At 40.3% G+C, this 18,603-nt stretch overlaps 1 protein-coding gene across 3 annotated transcripts in view; it reads right to left on the bottom strand.

Annotated features, from left to right (window-relative positions):
- LOC142053375 (ras-related protein Rab-10-like) overlaps positions 1 to 18,077 on the bottom strand; it is a 31,955-nt gene extending 13,878 nt beyond the window's left edge. Inside the window, exons 1-4 of one of the 3 annotated variants that reach the window (XM_075084946.1) lie at positions 17,722 to 18,077; positions 11,266 to 11,326; positions 10,052 to 10,190; positions 1,616 to 1,705 (exon numbers count right to left, since the gene is read on the bottom strand). In XM_075084946.1, coding sequence (XP_074941047.1) covers positions 1,616 to 1,705; positions 10,052 to 10,190; positions 11,266 to 11,326; positions 17,722 to 17,896 — 465 coding nt within the window. In that variant the 5' untranslated portion in view covers positions 17,897 to 18,077. The remainder of the gene's footprint in view (positions 1 to 1,615; positions 1,706 to 10,051; positions 10,191 to 11,265; positions 11,327 to 17,721) is intronic. The other 2 variants (XM_075084944.1, XM_075084945.1) reach the window with 2 other exon arrangements.
- Between the last annotated feature and the right edge of the window lie 526 nt (positions 18,078 to 18,603).

The raw sequence follows: 18,603 nt of genomic DNA on the forward strand, positions 1-18,603 counted from the left end.
AAAAAAAAATTCTCACCATTAGTCTATAAAGTGGCATACGATGGCCACTCAGTTATGACAGATTGTTATAGAAATGCCAACATAGATGATAAGATTCCCAGGGAATCTAGGGGTCTTCTCTGCAAGACTCCGAACAGAACAATACTTAGAACTCATGCTCACAGTGTAATATGAAATATGTAAGGATGAATTTTTATGTGGCAGAGTTTGTATTTTCCCCTCTTAATAAGGATACTTTCTTCTCCGGGTGAGAGGACAGTTATTAGCTTGCTCTCTGCTAACAGAACCTTTCTTCAGCTGGTTCAGTCAGATTCTTTAGTGTTTGTAAATCACATTAGAAGAAGAAATCATATAACTGAAGAGTTTCCTTGCCTCAAAACACAGGAGGAATCTAGAAAGCAGACTCATTGGTGAGGAGGAAACAATTTGTTTCTGAAGAAAATACTGCATTAAGAGAAATTTTGATTGCACGGTTAAGTACACAGAAGTCAGAAAACGTCACGGTTAATACCATATGCAAAACCCTTCTACTGCCCTCTTGTGCACATGTATCCAGCGACTCTTTAGGTTTCTGACAGTGCATTCTTTGAGTGAGAGTATACATCTATTTTTCAGCAACCTTATTCCTTGTACACAGATATAGTACATTAACATTGAAAGTCTTGCATACGAACAACGAACTTTCAAAAGTTTGTATTTGTAATGCTGTTCCCTAATCTGGGGTTATACAATTGGCAAGAAATTATCGGTGTTGTCTTTAAACACAAGACATCCTGCCTGACTCACCATGCCTGAAAGCATAACAGAAGGGCTCATTCCAACTTCCAGACAACAGATGCATACAGTTTGCAGTTGCAAAATTTCCCGGTGTATAGGACACACTCTCCTGTGACATTTAGTCTTTATCACAATTTCTTCTGCCATAGCATGGCTCCTGGATTTCCTCATTGGTTCTCAGCGAGAATAATTTGCCATCGCCTTTAAAACAGCACTCCCCTCTTACCACCAGTTCTTCCCCTACGCATGGTCACCAGGTATAAACTACACTATAGTCACAGCTGTACGACACATACGCAGTTAGATCTAGGGGAGCTGGATGTTCCCTAAACGTATCCATCCAGTATTATTTAGGGTTATTCATAGACAATGCAGGTCACTGTGCACAGGCTGCCAGAATAGTTCTTTATAGTTAGGCTGTAGCAAAAAAAAAAATCACTGATAGGTAGTACCAGAAAAATTATGCAGAACGTATTATGCATTATGCTTTAGTATTCCACATTAAAACAGCACTCTGAAAATGCAGACTCTAAAATATTTTTAGTTTTAATTCAAAACGTAAGATTTCTATCGTAACACCTAAAACTTTTAAAGTACATTTTAACCTTTAAAATAAAAATCAGTATTCTGAAGAGATCAGCTAGGAATTACTTAATGTATTTCTGCTCCTATGTTAAAAAAAAAACAACCCTACACTCCAGAACTCCACAACAGTTCTTCTGGAGCAACTCCTAATAAAATTTTTGGAATTCAGGAGCTTTTTATCATTTCTAGTGTAACAGCTCACAGTCACATACAAAGATAACCCAGAAGAACCCAAAGGAAGTACCAATGATACCTTTTCTCCTTTCTGTTTTGGAACTACACGTTCTGACTCCTTATCACACTTGTTGCCCAACAGTACTACGTCCACTTCATCACCTGCTTTCTAGAAGAGAACCAGCATTAGTAAGTGTCAAGTTAGAAAAAAGCAAACAACAAAAGCTCTTCACCTTCAGCTCACACTAACCTTCAACACTTTACTTCCTTGAAAGTAAAGGCTAAAACCTGTCCTGACCTTTTTATATGTGGAAATACTTTCCATTAGTTACTGAGATTTGGAGGAAAACAGCAAGACTGCCAAGAGCAGAAAAAAGCCCCTGACAAGTGCAGGGCATAATTTCCAACCCTCTTCATAATGTATAAAGTATATGGTACATGGGCACCATCTTCTGATGAATGCTCCATCTTGAGACTTTAAAGTGCCTGGAAATGCCCTGAATTCCCAGACACTGCCCTCCCTGAAGTCATGGCTTCATGGATTAGCATATGCTAATCCATTAGCTTCCAACACTCTCAAGTAAAAAGGAAGGAATTTACTGCACCTGAAAGAACACCTCTCTGTGCTTCACTTTTGCACACAGATAGTACAATTACATTCAAAATGTTCAAACTCAACATAATAGTTTGATTATTCCAAGACACTTGGAACAAGGCAAGACATTTTAATGAAGTAAAATTTTAAAACCTCACTGATTTAGAAAGGAAGAAAAATCTAGCTTTTTAACCTGGTCTTCATCCTTCGTTCCACTAATCCAGTTACGCACATGATGACTGTGAAAGGCGCTGGGTGCTTTACAACAGTGTTATTTTAAGATAAGCCATTGTAACTATATCTGACTGGAATAACGACAAGGGAACAGTTCTGCAACAGCATGTGGAATTTGAAAACTGACATTTGTTGTGAAAATCATAGTATTTAAAACCACTTTTGTGCTTAAATGGAGGAAGCTGAGGGTCCCAGTCTAGAAACGATTAAAGCTAACGTGGTCTGATCCCATGGCATATATTCTAAAAGTACATGCTCACACAGCTTCTCTGATGACTAAGAAAGCCTGGTCTCAGGCTGCAGACCTCTCTACAGGGACATTCATGAAACCTCTGATCTCTGTCAAAGTCCTAGTTTTTATAACTTTGCCACAAGACAAAATCAGGCACAATCCTCCTCCCTAGAGCTCAGGCACATGCACAGGGACACATCCTTCCCTTCAGAGAAATGCAAGGAAAAACCTCTATTCATTAAAGGATGAGAGAATAATTTTTAGTCTGTTTGCACTTTTACAGCTAAGTTGCCTCATTTGAAGAGTGGAGCAGTAGGCACAGTTTTGTTATTAAGGAACACTATTTCATTTTTTTTTAATCCACTCTCATTTGAGAGTCAGCTAATCTCATTTCATACCCACCATTGATGTTCAAGAAAATGTAGTATTAAAATAAAGTAAGCTCAGCATAAGAGTACAAAGTACAAGCCTAAAAATATGAATCAATCTAACCTGGATTAATAGACCAAAATGTTGGCTGCTTCAGAATGCATTGGAGCTTTACTCATTAAGGCTCTCCTACATGCAGTCACATGCACCAGTCCCTAAAATAGGGTAAACAGACAATTTAATCTCATCTCACAATACACTTATTATTTGGAAGAAGACTGCATGTAGCTGAAGGTTTTACAAGTCACATTTGACTTTACTCTTAAGTAAAAGGTCAAAGGGAAATACCTGCATACTGTATGTACAAACCCATGAAATTAATCCAGTAACTTTATTTCTGTACAAACAGCACAAATTTTTGCAATAGGAATGTTCTTTCTAAACAGCTTCAAATAATAACAAAATTTAAAGGAGGTTAGAAGTACCAGGCCTTTCGGTAAGTATTTATCAGTATTACCAATCACTAAGCATTTATTTTAGCAAATAACTATTATTTCTACATCAATATAATGTAATAATCTGTTTTCACTTTGACTGGATCCTCCACCAACATGCTGAAAGTACTCCTTTTTTAAAGATGGTATCTTGCAGTTTCTTGCTTTTAGAAAACTAAAGACTATACACTAAAAATGGCATCCATTTAAAATTCTGAAAAGTGATCACGTAGATGAAGTCTTAAAAAATTAAGTCAATATGACTAGACAGAAGTTTGACCATGTGCTCAGTTGGCATAAAAACTGCAGAGGTACACTGATCTGAATTGGCCAAAAATATGGCTCTTCAGTGCTTCCAAAAGCTCACTGTGTATTTTCATCCTCTTTTATTTATAGCTCAGGAGTAAGCCTTCCAAATGCAAAATCTATAGCTAAAAGGAGGATAGTTATTTTACAGTTGTTAAGATGCTATTACGCAAGTCAGCACTGACTAAGCTAATAGAGTCAGGAGACATTTATTTCCCATGTTGTGGTAGAATACCATTAAAAATCTAATCAATTTCATCAAGGCAACAAAAAAAAATTTTAGAAGTAAAAAGGAAAGTGGTTTGCTTTGGCATCTCGAAAATACATCCAGATTTCTGGTTTAGTCTCTTCAGTTCTTCTTCTGGTTTTAACATTCCAGAATTCATATTCTACTGAAACTTAAAATAATCTGAACTTGGAAAAAACCTAGTGGGTTTTTTTTATTTTTAATGTCCAAAAAGGAATTATCAGAACTATATTTCTCTCAAAAAATTGGAGCCAAGAGATTTATTGAGACTGACTAAGTTTTTTAAGTGTTTCGCAGACCTTGGAGTCATCAGGTTTTGGCAAGAGGGGTTTTGCTGTACTGGATTCAGCGGCGGCAGGAGCCAGGCTACTGTGATCGGTGGCCACAGGAGGGAGCAGCACCAGAGCCTCAAAAGCAGCAGTGCCATGGACCAGACTAGGAACACTGGACTCTCACACCATAGTACCATGGTGCCTTCAGCAGCCGACTCCGATAGGAGCCATCCATCCATGCCCTTCACTGCTCAACCTTCACCTAGCCTGTGCACCCAACCAGGTAAATACCCAACTCACTGCTTGACTATGTGGCTATTAACAGAAATCAAAAATGCAAAAGGGAAAATATCTTGCTTATGCATTTTGTATGTAATTTGGGTTTGGGGGTTTTTTTTTCCCCAAATGTTAGGTCTTTTTTTCTGTGGTTGTTCTCATTTTGCAAGGAAACTATTTCACAGAAATGCTGTGAATTCTTATGAGTATCAAGAGTAGCACAGACACTCTTATTGAAAGAGAACTATGTCACATTTGTACTTACAGGTTATTAGAAGAACCTATCCTTTCACTTTCTAAATGGTGAGCACAGACCCTACCATGAATGGCTGGCCCCAGCCTCCCCTGCAGCAAACTGACCATGATGACCAGCTTATCCAGGCTCCCAGCTATATAAAGATCTCTATCCAGTGATAGGTCTTACAGAATCACCACCTTGTCCCTCCACCACATTTCCAGGGCATAGCTGTGCAGGCCTGCGTAACGTTGATATTCATTGATTACAGTTTGAAAAGGGAACAGAAGTTTGTTTGCAGGTCCAAACAGTGAAATTGAGAAACCATACCTGATAAATACACTATGGTAATACTTAATTAGTTTGTATTTGAGGAAGGAATGTAGCGCTAATATAATTTTGCAGATCTGAAGAGGATACACATGATCACAATACAAGATGAAGGCAGAGCTGGGGAGTTTCTTCTTCCTACTCACTAGACAATGACACTGGAAACTTACACCTCGTATTAATAAAGAGTAATTTGTTAGGAGTATATTGTCCTCACAGTCTCTTTGAATCACATGGGCAGTGTTCATATTATGATTCCTATCCGTGTCTCTTTCCATGTATTTTTCTAAGTGCCACCTTATGAGCTCAGTTACAAATGCAGAGTTTCCAGGACTTCAGTGGAAATAAACAAATGATAGAATATGTTTGTCTATTAGCAAACTTAGACATGACTAGATATGAACCAATTTATCCTGAAACCAATCTGAGATTAGAGATAAACCAATTTAGTAAAGTGACAAGAACAAGAATTTTCAGTTCTAATTAGAGCCATAACAACAAACCCATCTATGAACTGGAACAATTCGATTCTTCTGACAGCAAGCTTTCCCATCTGAGGAAGAAAAACTCAGAAGAGTTTGAAGACAAGCTAATTTACATTTGTAAAGCAGTTTGCTGTGCTGCTTTTATTTAAGTATAATGCAGATACACTGAAAGACAGTCCAGTATCCCAACTCTCAGATGCATCAAATGAGCAGAACCAGAAAAGGGCACTATAAAAAAAATGGCATTAACCCAACACACCCATACGTTTCATACCCTGGTTGAGGGATCACTTCTTCAGGTAGTACAAATAAAGAGCTAATGTATTCCAAGAACACTAAATTATGTCAAAGACTTGCTACTGCATGAGAAAATGAATTTATCTTCCCCATGCAGAAAATTCTGTGCTAGCAAAGAATTTCCAGCATGGAGATAACCATTAGGAACTGGTAATGCCACCTTCATGGCCACACCAGGAGACTAGCACAATGAAAACCAGTCCAGTGTATTTAAAAGAAAACTAAAACCTACCATCTATGTCAGAAGTTTTTGGAGACCCAGATGCCATGTGTGAATGACGGACTGATTTAGGTTGGCAAGGACTTCTGGCAGTCACCTGGTTTAATGCCCTTCTCAAAGACGGACCAACTACAAAGCAAGGTCAGGTTGACCAAGGCCCTGTTGAATCGAGTCTTAAGTATCTCCAGACCTTGTCTGGGCACCTGTTTGAGCATTTGACCACTCTGTTGCAAGGAACTTTTTGCCAATATATTAGCTGGAATCTTGTTCAAAACATCCTGGAAAGAACTCTTTTCTGCAAATGGATTTTGTACACGGTTACTTGTATTTAATTTTTAAAGGGCAAACAGAATCAGCCTTTCAGAACGGCTGCATACAACAGCTAAACACTGTGGCAGCAGACAAGAGGAACACCTTAATAAATTCGACATGACCCGCAATCCCACAAATAAAGAATGGTTTCAGGTTGTAAAGTAATTTTCCTGCAATTATCATGCTCCTAATGAGTGCATAACAAATCCAATATACCTGTATTGGATTTGCCAATAACGTCCTAAGATATTAAGCTGTGAGTATATTTTTAAGTACGGATGTGTTACTTAGTTTCCTCTAGCCCCGAATACAAAATTTACAACAATACAGATACGGCAGCATATTTGTGTCTTGAACTTCCTTGAACAAGAATTCATTTTTAAGAGGCAAATTGCTGTATTCAACACTTAAAATAATTGAAATACAATGAGAACATTACTGGTAATCTGATTGTAATAGCACTGACTGGCCAGTTTTTATAAAATCAATGGAGTTTTTAGGAATGCTAAATTGCTTAGATTGTTATTTCCACCTGTTGTAAAAATGGTTTAGCACACTGAACAGATTTTTAAAAAGCTTTCTGTTTAAAACTTCTATGTACAAAAAAATTAAAAAATAAGACCATAATGTAATAACTGAATTGTCTCAAAAAATCCTGTTTGATTGGTTCAGGTGCAAGCTTTACCTTACCTATTAGTCTGGTGTTTAATGAAACCTGTATCTTTTTCCCTTCTTAAATTTTATTTAATTTTTCTGTGCTTGCATATTTTAAAGGGTGCTGTAGCAATAGCCACTTTGATACTGGACATTTGTGGGGAATTAAATACTGGTTTGCATTCACAGACCAAAGCAAATGCAGGGAATGTCACCAACCTCCAGTAAGTAATTATTTTCATGAAATGCCTTGCGTTTTAACAGTTATTGCTTAAAAACACTTTTTTTTTTGCAATGAGTGGCCCCATATATTTTCACCAAGACACTTCAGAAACTGATATCCCACTAGGACTAAATTAAATTTTTTTTATTATCTAGCTCTATTACAACACTCACTAATTGCTAGTTTTGAGATTGGTACAATCAATCACGCAATTTACATTTCCAGGAATTGTTTAAATTTAGTATTTTTCCATTTCTTAAATTTTAAACTAAGTTCCTTCAGGGGTCAAAATTAAACAATCTAAATATTAGTAGCTTGAGTATGTTTACAGGGAAGATTTTAAGTGTCACGAACAGAAAGCAGGCTTGTGCAGGTGTGATTTCCTGATTGACTTAAGCAGATCTAAGCCTACATGGCAGCTACAAGAGCTAGTTCCATCCTTCCCTCCACCCTAGCCTGATAGTTTGTGTTAATGGTCATGCATTGTAGCTCGCTGAATCAACCATCCTGTTGATCTAATTAAAGATGACAGGACAAAATGACCCCTTTGGAGCCAGCATGAAGACACATCAGTATTTTATATATAAATTTATACACAGAGATAGACAGATATATGCATATATAGATATATACATAAAAATGGATATATATGGATAATCTAGATTTTCAGCTTCAGATTACAGTAAACCTACTAGTATATGGTGCTCTGAGTTAAATTTTAGCTAATATGAAACTGTACAACCAGTGGCATGTCTAGCTGTGACTTTTCTTGGCTTGCATAACAGGAGAAGGGCACATGCTTTTCTTCACAAAAAAACCCACGTGTGTTAGTTTGAAGTGTGTGCAGACAAGCCAGTAAGAATATTGTATCATCAGAACTCCTTCGTAACCCATTACTGAAGTTAGGCTCTGTTGCCACTAAGACTTTTAAGATGGCTCTAGGGTCAAGGATAATGACATACTGGGTCACCATAGCAATGTTCTTAATACTGAGGTAATGTAAATGTAATGTTTTACCATGAGTATAAGATACCCTATGTATACATTATTGGATATATGACCATGCCTAGTACACTAATTCATCCGTATACTGAAGCTGTGGAGAGAGAAAAGTGTTTGATGGTTTTATTTCAAGTCTGCTTTCCCAAGATAAACTCTCCCATCCATCATGTCATATTCCTGCCAATTCACGGAGTATTACAAAAACTGCCTAAATAACATCAGGTAAACAATCAGCCAGGGGACTATCTTGCTTGGATTATTACACAGCATACTAACTTATATATTATGCTAACTACAAAACTTCAATGCTACTCCTTAGGGCAATCTCATTGCTCTCTACAGCTTCCTGAGGAGGGGAAGTGGAGAGGGAGGTGATGATCTCTCCTCCCTGGGATCCAGTGACAGGACGTGTGGGAATTGTTCCAAGCTGCACCAGGGGAGGTTTAAACTGGAAATCATGAAGCATTTATTTACTGAGAGGGTGGTCAAACACTGGAAAAGGCTTCCTAGAGAGGTAGTTGATGCCCCAAGACTGTCAGTGTTTAAGAAACAGGTGGACAATACCCTTAATAACATGCTTTAACTTTTGCTCAGCCCTGGAGTGGTCAGGCAGCTGGGCTAGATGATCGCTGTAGGTCCCTTTCAGCTGAACTATTCTATTGTAAAACTGTCCTGCCTCTACCTAACAGAGAGCACATCAAGAGAGACCTAGCAATAAGGGCACAGGGTTACAGGCAGCTGAATGATCTGGTGTCTAAGGGCTTGCCCACTCCTCCCTCCCTGATTCCTCCCTCACATGGTTCCCACACGTTCTTCTCCTGGCCTTCCTACTCCTACCTGCTTACCTTGCGCCAACTCCAATAACTGTCATACCTTTCTATAAACCTCTTAAACTCATAGATGAAGCAGAAAACCATCCAACTGGTTTTGCTGTGTTAAGTTTTCTACAACTACAACTTTCTACAACTTTCTGACAACAAAGTCAGAGTGATCCTCAGATGTTCTGACAAACTCCAGAAGCAGCACAGTGGAAGCCACCATTCAGGAGCAGGAAGGGAGGTAGGAACACGCTTCCCATCTGGCAGCCACGTGCTGCTGAATCACTTCCTATGTCACATGAGAACATGTGTTTCTGGCTGCAGCGCCACAAGCAGCTGAGCTAACCAAAAAGCTGGCTGCCACCAAAAATGGATTTGCCTTTTCCTCTCCCAGTTCCTCCCTCTTGAAAGCATCCTCTCAAAGGGAATACCCAGCAAGGAAAAAGAGGATGTTTAATCTGATTTGTTTCTTTTGATTCTTGGGATCAGGTAAGCACTACAGTAAGGAAATTAGGAAAGGGAAATCACTGGCTGTAATACAGAATTTTGACACGGAAACCAATTAAAATCTTGGGATGAGCTCATGGAGATTGGCTTGTGCATAGCCATGCCAGTGACAAAAGCATCATAACTCAGCATTCGCAAAACTGGATTGGAAGCTATGTTTTAAAAGTACTTCAGAAAACACTCCTGTATCACCACGGGCTTCTCCTGGATAATCTACACTGTATTCCAGTTTTAGATAACAGTAATCCTACCATCATACTGTGTGCTGAGTTAAATGTAGGAAAATCTGGTTAGAAACATACGGCTCAAGGAATAAGAATAAATCTCATGCAGTCATTTAAAACATTAACTACAGTAACCCATTATCTACCTTCATTAAGAGATGAACCACTGTTAGACATATTTACCTCATGTATGTCTTTCATCCAGCTTGTTATACTTTGAAAACTGTCCAGATTTGTGATGTCATAAACAAGAACAAAGCCTTGTGCGCCACGAAAATAGCTAGTACTAAGTGTATGGAATCGTTCCTGGCCAGCAGTATCCCTGAAAGAAATTGTAAGGAAAAAAAAAAAAAAAAGACATGATCAAGCTACAGAACGGCCAAGAAAAATCACTTTATTTTAAGGAGTATTGTCAATATTTTGAATGGTGTACCCTAACATGAAAGGAACAAAAAAAGATAAGGATGAGAGAAAGTCTGGGTGCCAGATACAGCAGTGAAAAAAATACACTGGAAATTTATTCTGAATAATACAGCCTTACTAGGGAAGCTAAAACAGTGGTTGAAGTCTGAGTGTAAATTCAAGCCCACCGTTGCTTCTTTATACACATAACCATTAAGGTCAGTACAACTCAGGTGATAAAAATAATCTGGAGTCAGATAATCTGACATCCTGTATTCTGACAAGCCCTTTGTAAACTGTGATACAGACAGTAAGATGGTTTAGAAGGAAGGTAGGTTTTGGGGAAAAGTCATAAAATACAGGGATGCAGAGATTCCTACACATAATGACGGTTTAAAAAAAGTTGTAAACAAGCCTCCAAGACATTTGTATTAAAACCTGAGATGGAATAGCTGCAGATCTAATACTGGTCAGATAATTCACGTACAGGGTTACTTCTTGAGAAGTTAAATACTGGTAAATATAGATAACCTTCTGTATCGGATGCCAGGAGAGATGGCTGTCAGTAGTCATATATAGCTTTTAGAAGAACTTCAAAAACAAACGAGAGTGTAGGTTACTGAAGATTCATCTTCGGGATGAATTCTCTCAGTGACCCTTTTAAACATGCATTTGATGGGTAATGAAATGTAAAATTTTCTTGCTTTGTCACTTCCCTCAATGTTCCTATACAATTAAATACACTTAATACGGATTGTAGATCTGCACTGTTTGTACACTGCAAGTTTTATTGTTAAAGCAAATAGCAGCCACACTCTTTTCAACTTACATGGGCTGCTGCAAAAAATATGCTCCCCCAAGACAAATTCAAATTTTAAAATTACCTAGTAGGAAGAATTACACTTTAGGAAGACACACAATTAAAAGCAGATGAGATTCTTTGTGCCCTTATGTAATTTAGTTGGCTCTCATTTGTGATATAAATTAAAACTTACCATATTTGAAGTTTCACTCTTGTGTCATTAAACGTTACTGGCTTTACTTTAAAATCAATGCCTAGAAGAAAGAAGAAAATCTGTAACATTTCTCATAATAACATGGATTCCCTTTGACAATTGTTTCTTAGGTCTAGTTATCATGCAGTTTTGAACAGAAAGTGAAAAGGAACTATGTCAAACAAAGAATAACTAGCCAACCATCTACATTCAAAATGGAAGTTGTAAAAGGAACTTATTCAATGGTGAAAACAACAATGTGCCGATATATTACACAAAGACAATACAAAGCAGTGCCAATACAAAGCAACGGAAGGGCAGTTCAAAGCAGAGGTGCAGATACTCTGAAACTACATGTAGGTATTTCCATGAACAGGCAAGTGAACATGACAGCAGTTTCATGGCCTGTGCACAACAATACTTGGCAAATATATTGGTGATTTCAGCTGTTTCCAGTCTTATCACAACAGCATCACAGCTATGAATGGGCAGGTAGAAATGCTTACAAAGCTGTTACATATGCAACACCATTTTTCTGACCTTACTTGCAAATCCCTAAAAAAAAAAAAATATCCGGGGTTACATGAACAGGAATAGGAATTAGGTGTACTACTTAAAAGAAAAGATAGACATACACTGGATTTCATTTAAAGTGAAGAGGATTGTCTCTACAGCCTTGATCATTGTACATCCCGGATCCAGAGAGCTAATGCTAAAACCAAGCATTAGAACTTGAAATCAGTGCAGAATGTTGTCTCTACATACACTACAGATCTTTTTCTCAAAGATGCGTTGTCTTCCTTTATTATATTATCAAATTAGTACCCCAAATGTGGTAGACGGTACCTGGATTTATGGGTTGTTGAAGCTTCATCTTAATATTAGAATCTGCCAGCTATCAGCTGCTTAGTCACACATATTTCATCATGGTTTCATCATTCTTTTTCCAATTACTTTATTGCTGAAATTTGAAATACCATTTGATAATTTCTCTACTAATTTTTTTTCCACCGAAAACCAATAAGGCTATTTTTGTCAACTATATTAAGTGAAGTTAAGGTGACACTGTGATAGCTCCCCATACCACATGGTCAAAATTCTGTAAGGTCAAAATATGGCTACTTAACATGACTTCAGAGTGGCTTTTCACCAGCAGTAATGTAATTTGAAAGGACTAAACAGATTGAAAAAGCACAACAATTTTAAATTAATACCATTGCACTGATTCCTGTAAAAACTTGTCTGCCAAATTACTCTCCTTTGAGAAAGCATCCATGGCAGTAAACCAAAAATGCAGTAGAGGACATGCTCCCTTCCTTTTTACTGACAGATGTATTGTGCACAAAACTTTGACAAGTATACCCTTATATGCATGACTTCAACGCTATTAACGTTTTAGTGTGTAAGTGGTAAAAGAGTTTAGGTGGATTTTTAAAATTATTATGATAATCATGTCCTTCACTTGATGAATTTTTATTGAAGCTCCAATGGAAAGGAAAGATGAAATAATATAATTGGTATCCGTAATTAATATTACACAAAGCTTTCTTGATGGAATTAATAATGTCAGATGGAAATGTAATTTAAGTTAAATTTGCTCATGTAAGGTGAAATTCCAATGTGATGGAAAACATTTGCTTCTTAAATTCACATGGTTTTGTTTAATTATCTGTATCACTTTCTACAATTCATGTCAGAGTAGTTGAGAGGGGCAGCGTACGCACTGGGAGGCTGGAATGTCACTTTCAAATGGTGCCTTGGGAATACAGCAAAAAATTTATAATCCAGCCAGGGAGTCCCATACTTATAGGAAACAGTTCTCAGTTGACATACATTTTAATAATAAATTACTATAAACTTTTTTTATTTATAAAAAGGGAAGCAGAGTGCTGAATCAGACTAAAACTTAATCTAAATTAAAATAAGGCTTATTGACTTCTTAAGTCAACTTCAGAATTTATTGACCTAAAAGGTCAATGAACGTTAGTGAAAAACAGAAGTCAATATGTTCTGCATGCATGAATGGTTCATGTCTTTATATGAAATTTCCAGCAAACTTAGCAAATTGGAAAGACAGAAAAGAAAAATGAGAAATACAATGCCAAAGACAGCTCAGAGATTTCAGATGCTTTTAGTCCCATGTATTATACATGATCAACATAACAAAGCAAGCATTGATTACCTCTCTTGAGATAAATGTTATTTGAATGCAACAGCTTGTACTTGCTTCTTTTAAGCTGTCAAATAAAACCAAGGCGGCGTATGCTGGGTACAAGTTCAAATTCTAGTTGTTATTTCCAAGTTTTATAGCCATGAGATTAATTTAATTTCTTTATATTCCAAACAATAAATATGCCCGTATTAGGACTGAGGCACCTTAAAGACAATTCGGTCTAAAAGCACCAAAATAGCTACAGGGGAATTCAGCTAAATTGCCCCTCTCTTCCCTTAATATCTATAAAACAGTCTTTGGCCATCTGCAAAAGTCCTCTTCAAAGAGGTCTTTTGCAGCTGGCCTAGAAAATTACAACACACTTTTCACCCCAACACAGCTAGCAAGTTCCTGATATAAAAGGCTCAAAAAAAAAGTCTATCCAGAGAAAGTGCAAGTTTGAGCAGCTTCGCAGGATACAACAGTAACAGGACGGCCAGAGGGCGGTACGTGCCCAGGTGCAGGTTCCACCTCGCCCACTTACTGCCATACAGCGTCTTCAACTCTGGAAACAGGGGAACATTTGGTATCGACTTCTGTGCCCAAGCTGGGCAAGTGCCCAGTGAGATGCTGTAGGCTGAGTTTCCACCATGTTACTCCTACTCATAAATTAACCCTTACTAGCTGTTGGTGCATTACTCTAATCAGGCTCTTTTCCTGTACATGACAAGGAATATCTGAAGCAGAGTGGTATCTCAGTGGTCACAAGTACTGATAATTAGTGTTTTGGTAGGAAAAGCAACTTGTCATGGAATAAGATGGTTTGTTATGAAAGTAAGAGTGACACAAAATCAGCCTTGCAAAAAAAAAAATATTAAAACTAAGATGCAGATTACTGCTAGTGTTGTTAACACAGGACATGTTTACCTTCAATATGGTTCAGTTTTTTGATTAACTATTTCCTTCTAAAGTGAATATCAGGGAATCTACACAGACTTCAGAGCTGATTCTCTTATTCATTGCACATTAGAAACAAATGCGTAAATCACTTGAATTTGCAAATTCACTCTTTATAAATCTTTGTTTTTTAACTAAAGGCATTAAAAAGCAAAAGTTTCCTTTTGAGGAAAAAGTCAAAATAAAATTATCCTTTTTTCAAAAAAAAACACAACCAAAACAAACCCTAAAGTGGGAGTTGCACCACTTTCAACTATGACAGATTTGGGAGGACTCGCACCTCTACAGAAATGTTTCTCACAGAAAACCTGCGTGCTGTGGGACCACAGCCACCGTAATACAGCAAAATAACAACCTCACAGCCTGCGAGATCACAATCCCATTCACTTGTATACAAGGGGTTTTTTTCTTTATAAACTTTCTCTATGGCTTTATATGCAATACCGTTGTTTAAACAAAAACATTTATTCTTTATAGTCTATTCATAATACAATGCATCTGCCTTATGATGCATGTAAGTTTAATTAGAAAAACTATAACTGCTTATAATTTACCCAAACTGTGTAATTGAAGAGGAGGAAGGGCCTTGAGTGTTTAAAGTGCTGCATAAAAAGCTTTCAATGAAAATTTACTGTGGATGCAATTTTTTTTTTTCATAAAATACATAATTTTAGAAAAGTTCACTACTACCAGAGCCTACTACAAAATGTTTGAGGTCCGTGTCCCATCCTCCCCCCCCCACAGTAACACTGGGATTTTTCCCAGTAACACAAACCTGTGATTCATGACACAGAAATGAGACTTTCAACAACTTCTGTGCCTACAACCCTTTGCCACTAAGGAAGATGGTGGCACATGATTTTGTCAAGTAACTTGGACAGCTGAGAGACCACATAGCCTGGGTAATCTTCCCTCTACTCGAATCACTGTTCCAGCTGGACAGGTAGGGTGAAAAAATCAATTAACATCAGAGGAGCCTTCAATAGGCTGCATGACATTTGACTGAGCCTGTATGAAACAGGCATCCCGACGAAAACAGTTATTTGTTCTGATGGTGTCAACAAAGAGGGAGAAGACATCACAAACAGAAAAAACACTGCATTATATCTTCTTCCTTTACACCGTTACAGGCCACAACCTGTAGGCCATGCTCTCGGTTCTAGATGTCTTCATGAAAAAAAATCCCACTTCCAACATTACTCTGTTGGAACCTATCACTCACAATGCCACTCATTTTAAAAGTCCAAGCTCTAAAACACCTCCTAAGATGTAATTAAATGGAACATGGTATTTCAGAAAGAACTTTAAAATCACATTCAGGTAACAAATGCCACATTTGGATTATTCATTTACATTTCATATAAACACGGAATCACAGAATGGCAGGGGTTGGAAGGGACCTCTGGAGATCATCTTGTCCAACCCCCCTGCTTGAGCAGGGACACCTAGAGCAGGGGGCACAGGAACGCGTCCAGGTGGGTTTTGAATGTCTCCAGGGAAGGAGACTCCACAGCCTCCCTGGGCAGCCTGTTCCACTGCTCTGTCACTCTTACAAACATCTGTTTGAAATGTTGTAAAATATCTCAAGAATAGGTTTCAGTAACAGTAATAAAACTAATACAGTTAATCTCAGCCAATAACTGTCACCAAACTCTTAACTATTCCATAAACTATTTCAACCCACAACTTGGAAAACATATTCTTAATATCACCACTATACAAGAGTTTTTGACTCTGCAGTGGACTGAACTAAGAGTAAAGGAAACTGTGTGTCAGAATAACAACGTCATGGTCAGAAATCTATGTTCCAATAGAAAATGCATCAACAAAGCTGATGTCTACCGCCACAGCCATTCTTTGGGACTCCCTGCTAAGCCTGGTAACCAGTTGCCTGTTATAAGGATCAATTTCACAACTTTACTGCTAGTTGTGTTCTTCCCTTTTTTGTTCGTGTTGGTTTCAGAAGCCACTTTGCAAGAATGGGCAAGAAAATAAAAAGTGGGTTAAGTTCAGCTGTTCTCATGCAGGCAGGTCAAGTCATCTCATGCACATTAAGCCAGCTGCTGCCACAGCTACTACCTGTTATTCATTCAGTCAAGCAACTCCTCCCACGCTGAAAAACATATGAGAGAGACATGCATACTCCAAATGCAGGAACACAATTTCTTGTGCATACTTTAACTTTCTGATCAAGATCACAGAAAATGAAAAAAAATTCTTATACACACAAGCTTTTAAAAATGAAAATTTCCCAATCAGAAATTGGGGGAATCTCCATAGCAAATCAAACCACTGCACCCACGTTGCACATTTTCATGCTGATGACCCAGTTTTCAGCCTGCGGCCACTCAACTTGCCATTCCCCGTGGCATCATGGGGCTGGCGTACCACAGCAGCGGGGAGCTCCCCGTCATCCCCCACCTGCAGAGGCACCGGGGAAGGCAGCACAGTGGTGCAGCACAAAACTGCCTTGGTCTGGCAGGGCTAATTATTTCCATCATGGCAATGGCTCTGCTGTAATAGTCACACACGTGGCTACCTACAGTAGACGATATCTTGACTTGATACTGTTAAAATTGTTAGTGCAAAGTTAAATCTTTTTCTAGCATGAAAGATGGGAGACCTGGGCATTTTGCTGATGCCTGACAACTCTCTGAGGTAGAGACTGTTTTCTCTACACCCACACCAGTGTATAGCAACGGGGCCTCCATCTGGAGTCCTGGGCTGTAAGAAACAGTAGGAAACTGGTTGTCTTCATAAGATTTTAAAAAAAAAAAAAAAAAAAAAAAAGAAAAAAGTAGGTTCCAAATGCCCCAGACAAACAGCAAGCCTAACAGCTAGCACGAAGAGATTCTGGACTCAAGATGCGATGCTTCCCGACACCCTGGCAAACCCCCTCAAAGGTTTAAGTCTCCAGATGTGGCTGGACCCACGCTAGAGTTTAACAGAGGTAGATTTGACATCGTCAGTACAGGTAGTGCCAAGCTGCCAGCGCCTGGAAGGGTGTGTTTGAAACGCGCGCCCATGGCCTGCGGGCCTGGGGCACAGCCGGAGAGGAAGGGATGGGAAGCGGGATGGGGAGCGGGCGCCCACACGCCTGCCGGGCGGCTGTGACACACGCCGGTCCCCCGGGGCGTGCGGCGGGGCCGGCCCAGCCCGCAGAGCCGCCGGCCGGCGGGGCCGCGTTTGGCGGGGGGCACCGGGGGCAGAGGCGCGGGCGCTGAGGGGCAGCGGGTGCGCCCGGGAAGGCGGGCAGGTGCCGGCCCGGGACTGCAGGAAGGCGCCGGCAGGGCAGCCGGCTGCCCGGGCACCTCCTCCCCGACCCGGCCCGGCCCGCGGTCACTCACCGATGGTGGCCAGGTAGGAGGAAGTGGGAGCCCCGGCGGGCAGCGAGCCGGGCTCCGTGTATCTCCGCACAATGGAGGTCTTCCCCACGCAGGACTCCCCGGCCATCACGATCTTCACCAGCAGCGGCGGCTTCCCCGAACCCCCCTGCCCCTGCCCCTGCCCCAGCCCCGCCATGGCGGGCGGCGAGTGCCGGCCGGGCCGGGCCGGGCCAGGCCAGGCCGGGGCAGGGCGGGGGCCGCGGCGGGGCCCGCCCGCGGGGCGGGGGCGGTGCGGGGCCGGGGTTGGGGGCGGTGGCACCGCCTCCGCCGCCCCGCACAGGTGGAGCAGGCTGTGGGGAGCCGCCGGTGCGGCCGCGGGGTGAGGAGGGGAGCGGGGCCGCAAGTGGGCTCCTGAAACCTGTTTTAAAGAATAAAGACTCTATCCTCTTTTTTTGGCAATCTGACTGGCTGTTGCCGTCGTTACGCCAGCCAAAAATCCACGCACGCCCTGTAGGAAATACGGAACCGGTCAAGCTCTAAATTATCTAATTCCTATGATTGCTCTAAAGATAAAAACTGAGACCAAAATGGTCGCCGTGAGGTAATGCCGCGCTGTCAGCCCATGCTGCGGCCCGCAGCCGTCCCGGAGCCGTCACCACGGCCGGGCCCGTTGTCCCAGCGCACCAGGACTGTGGTCACCCACCCACTCCGGGCTTGGCCTTCACTCCCCCACGGCGGCCACCAGCCACGGTGAGGTGCCGGCCACTTGCGGTGACAGCCCCTTGCATGCAGCGTCCATCGCCACGCTGAACGGGGCCACCATAGACCTGACAGACCCTGCACAGGCTTCCAGGCGTGGCGCTTCAGCCACTGCCCTGAGTTAGAATTATGAAATTATGCAAA

The sequence above is a fragment of the Phalacrocorax aristotelis genome, chromosome 2 (genome assembly GCF_949628215.1).
Source record: "Phalacrocorax aristotelis chromosome 2, bGulAri2.1, whole genome shotgun sequence".
Taxonomy (NCBI): domain Eukaryota; kingdom Metazoa; phylum Chordata; class Aves; order Suliformes; family Phalacrocoracidae; genus Phalacrocorax; species Phalacrocorax aristotelis.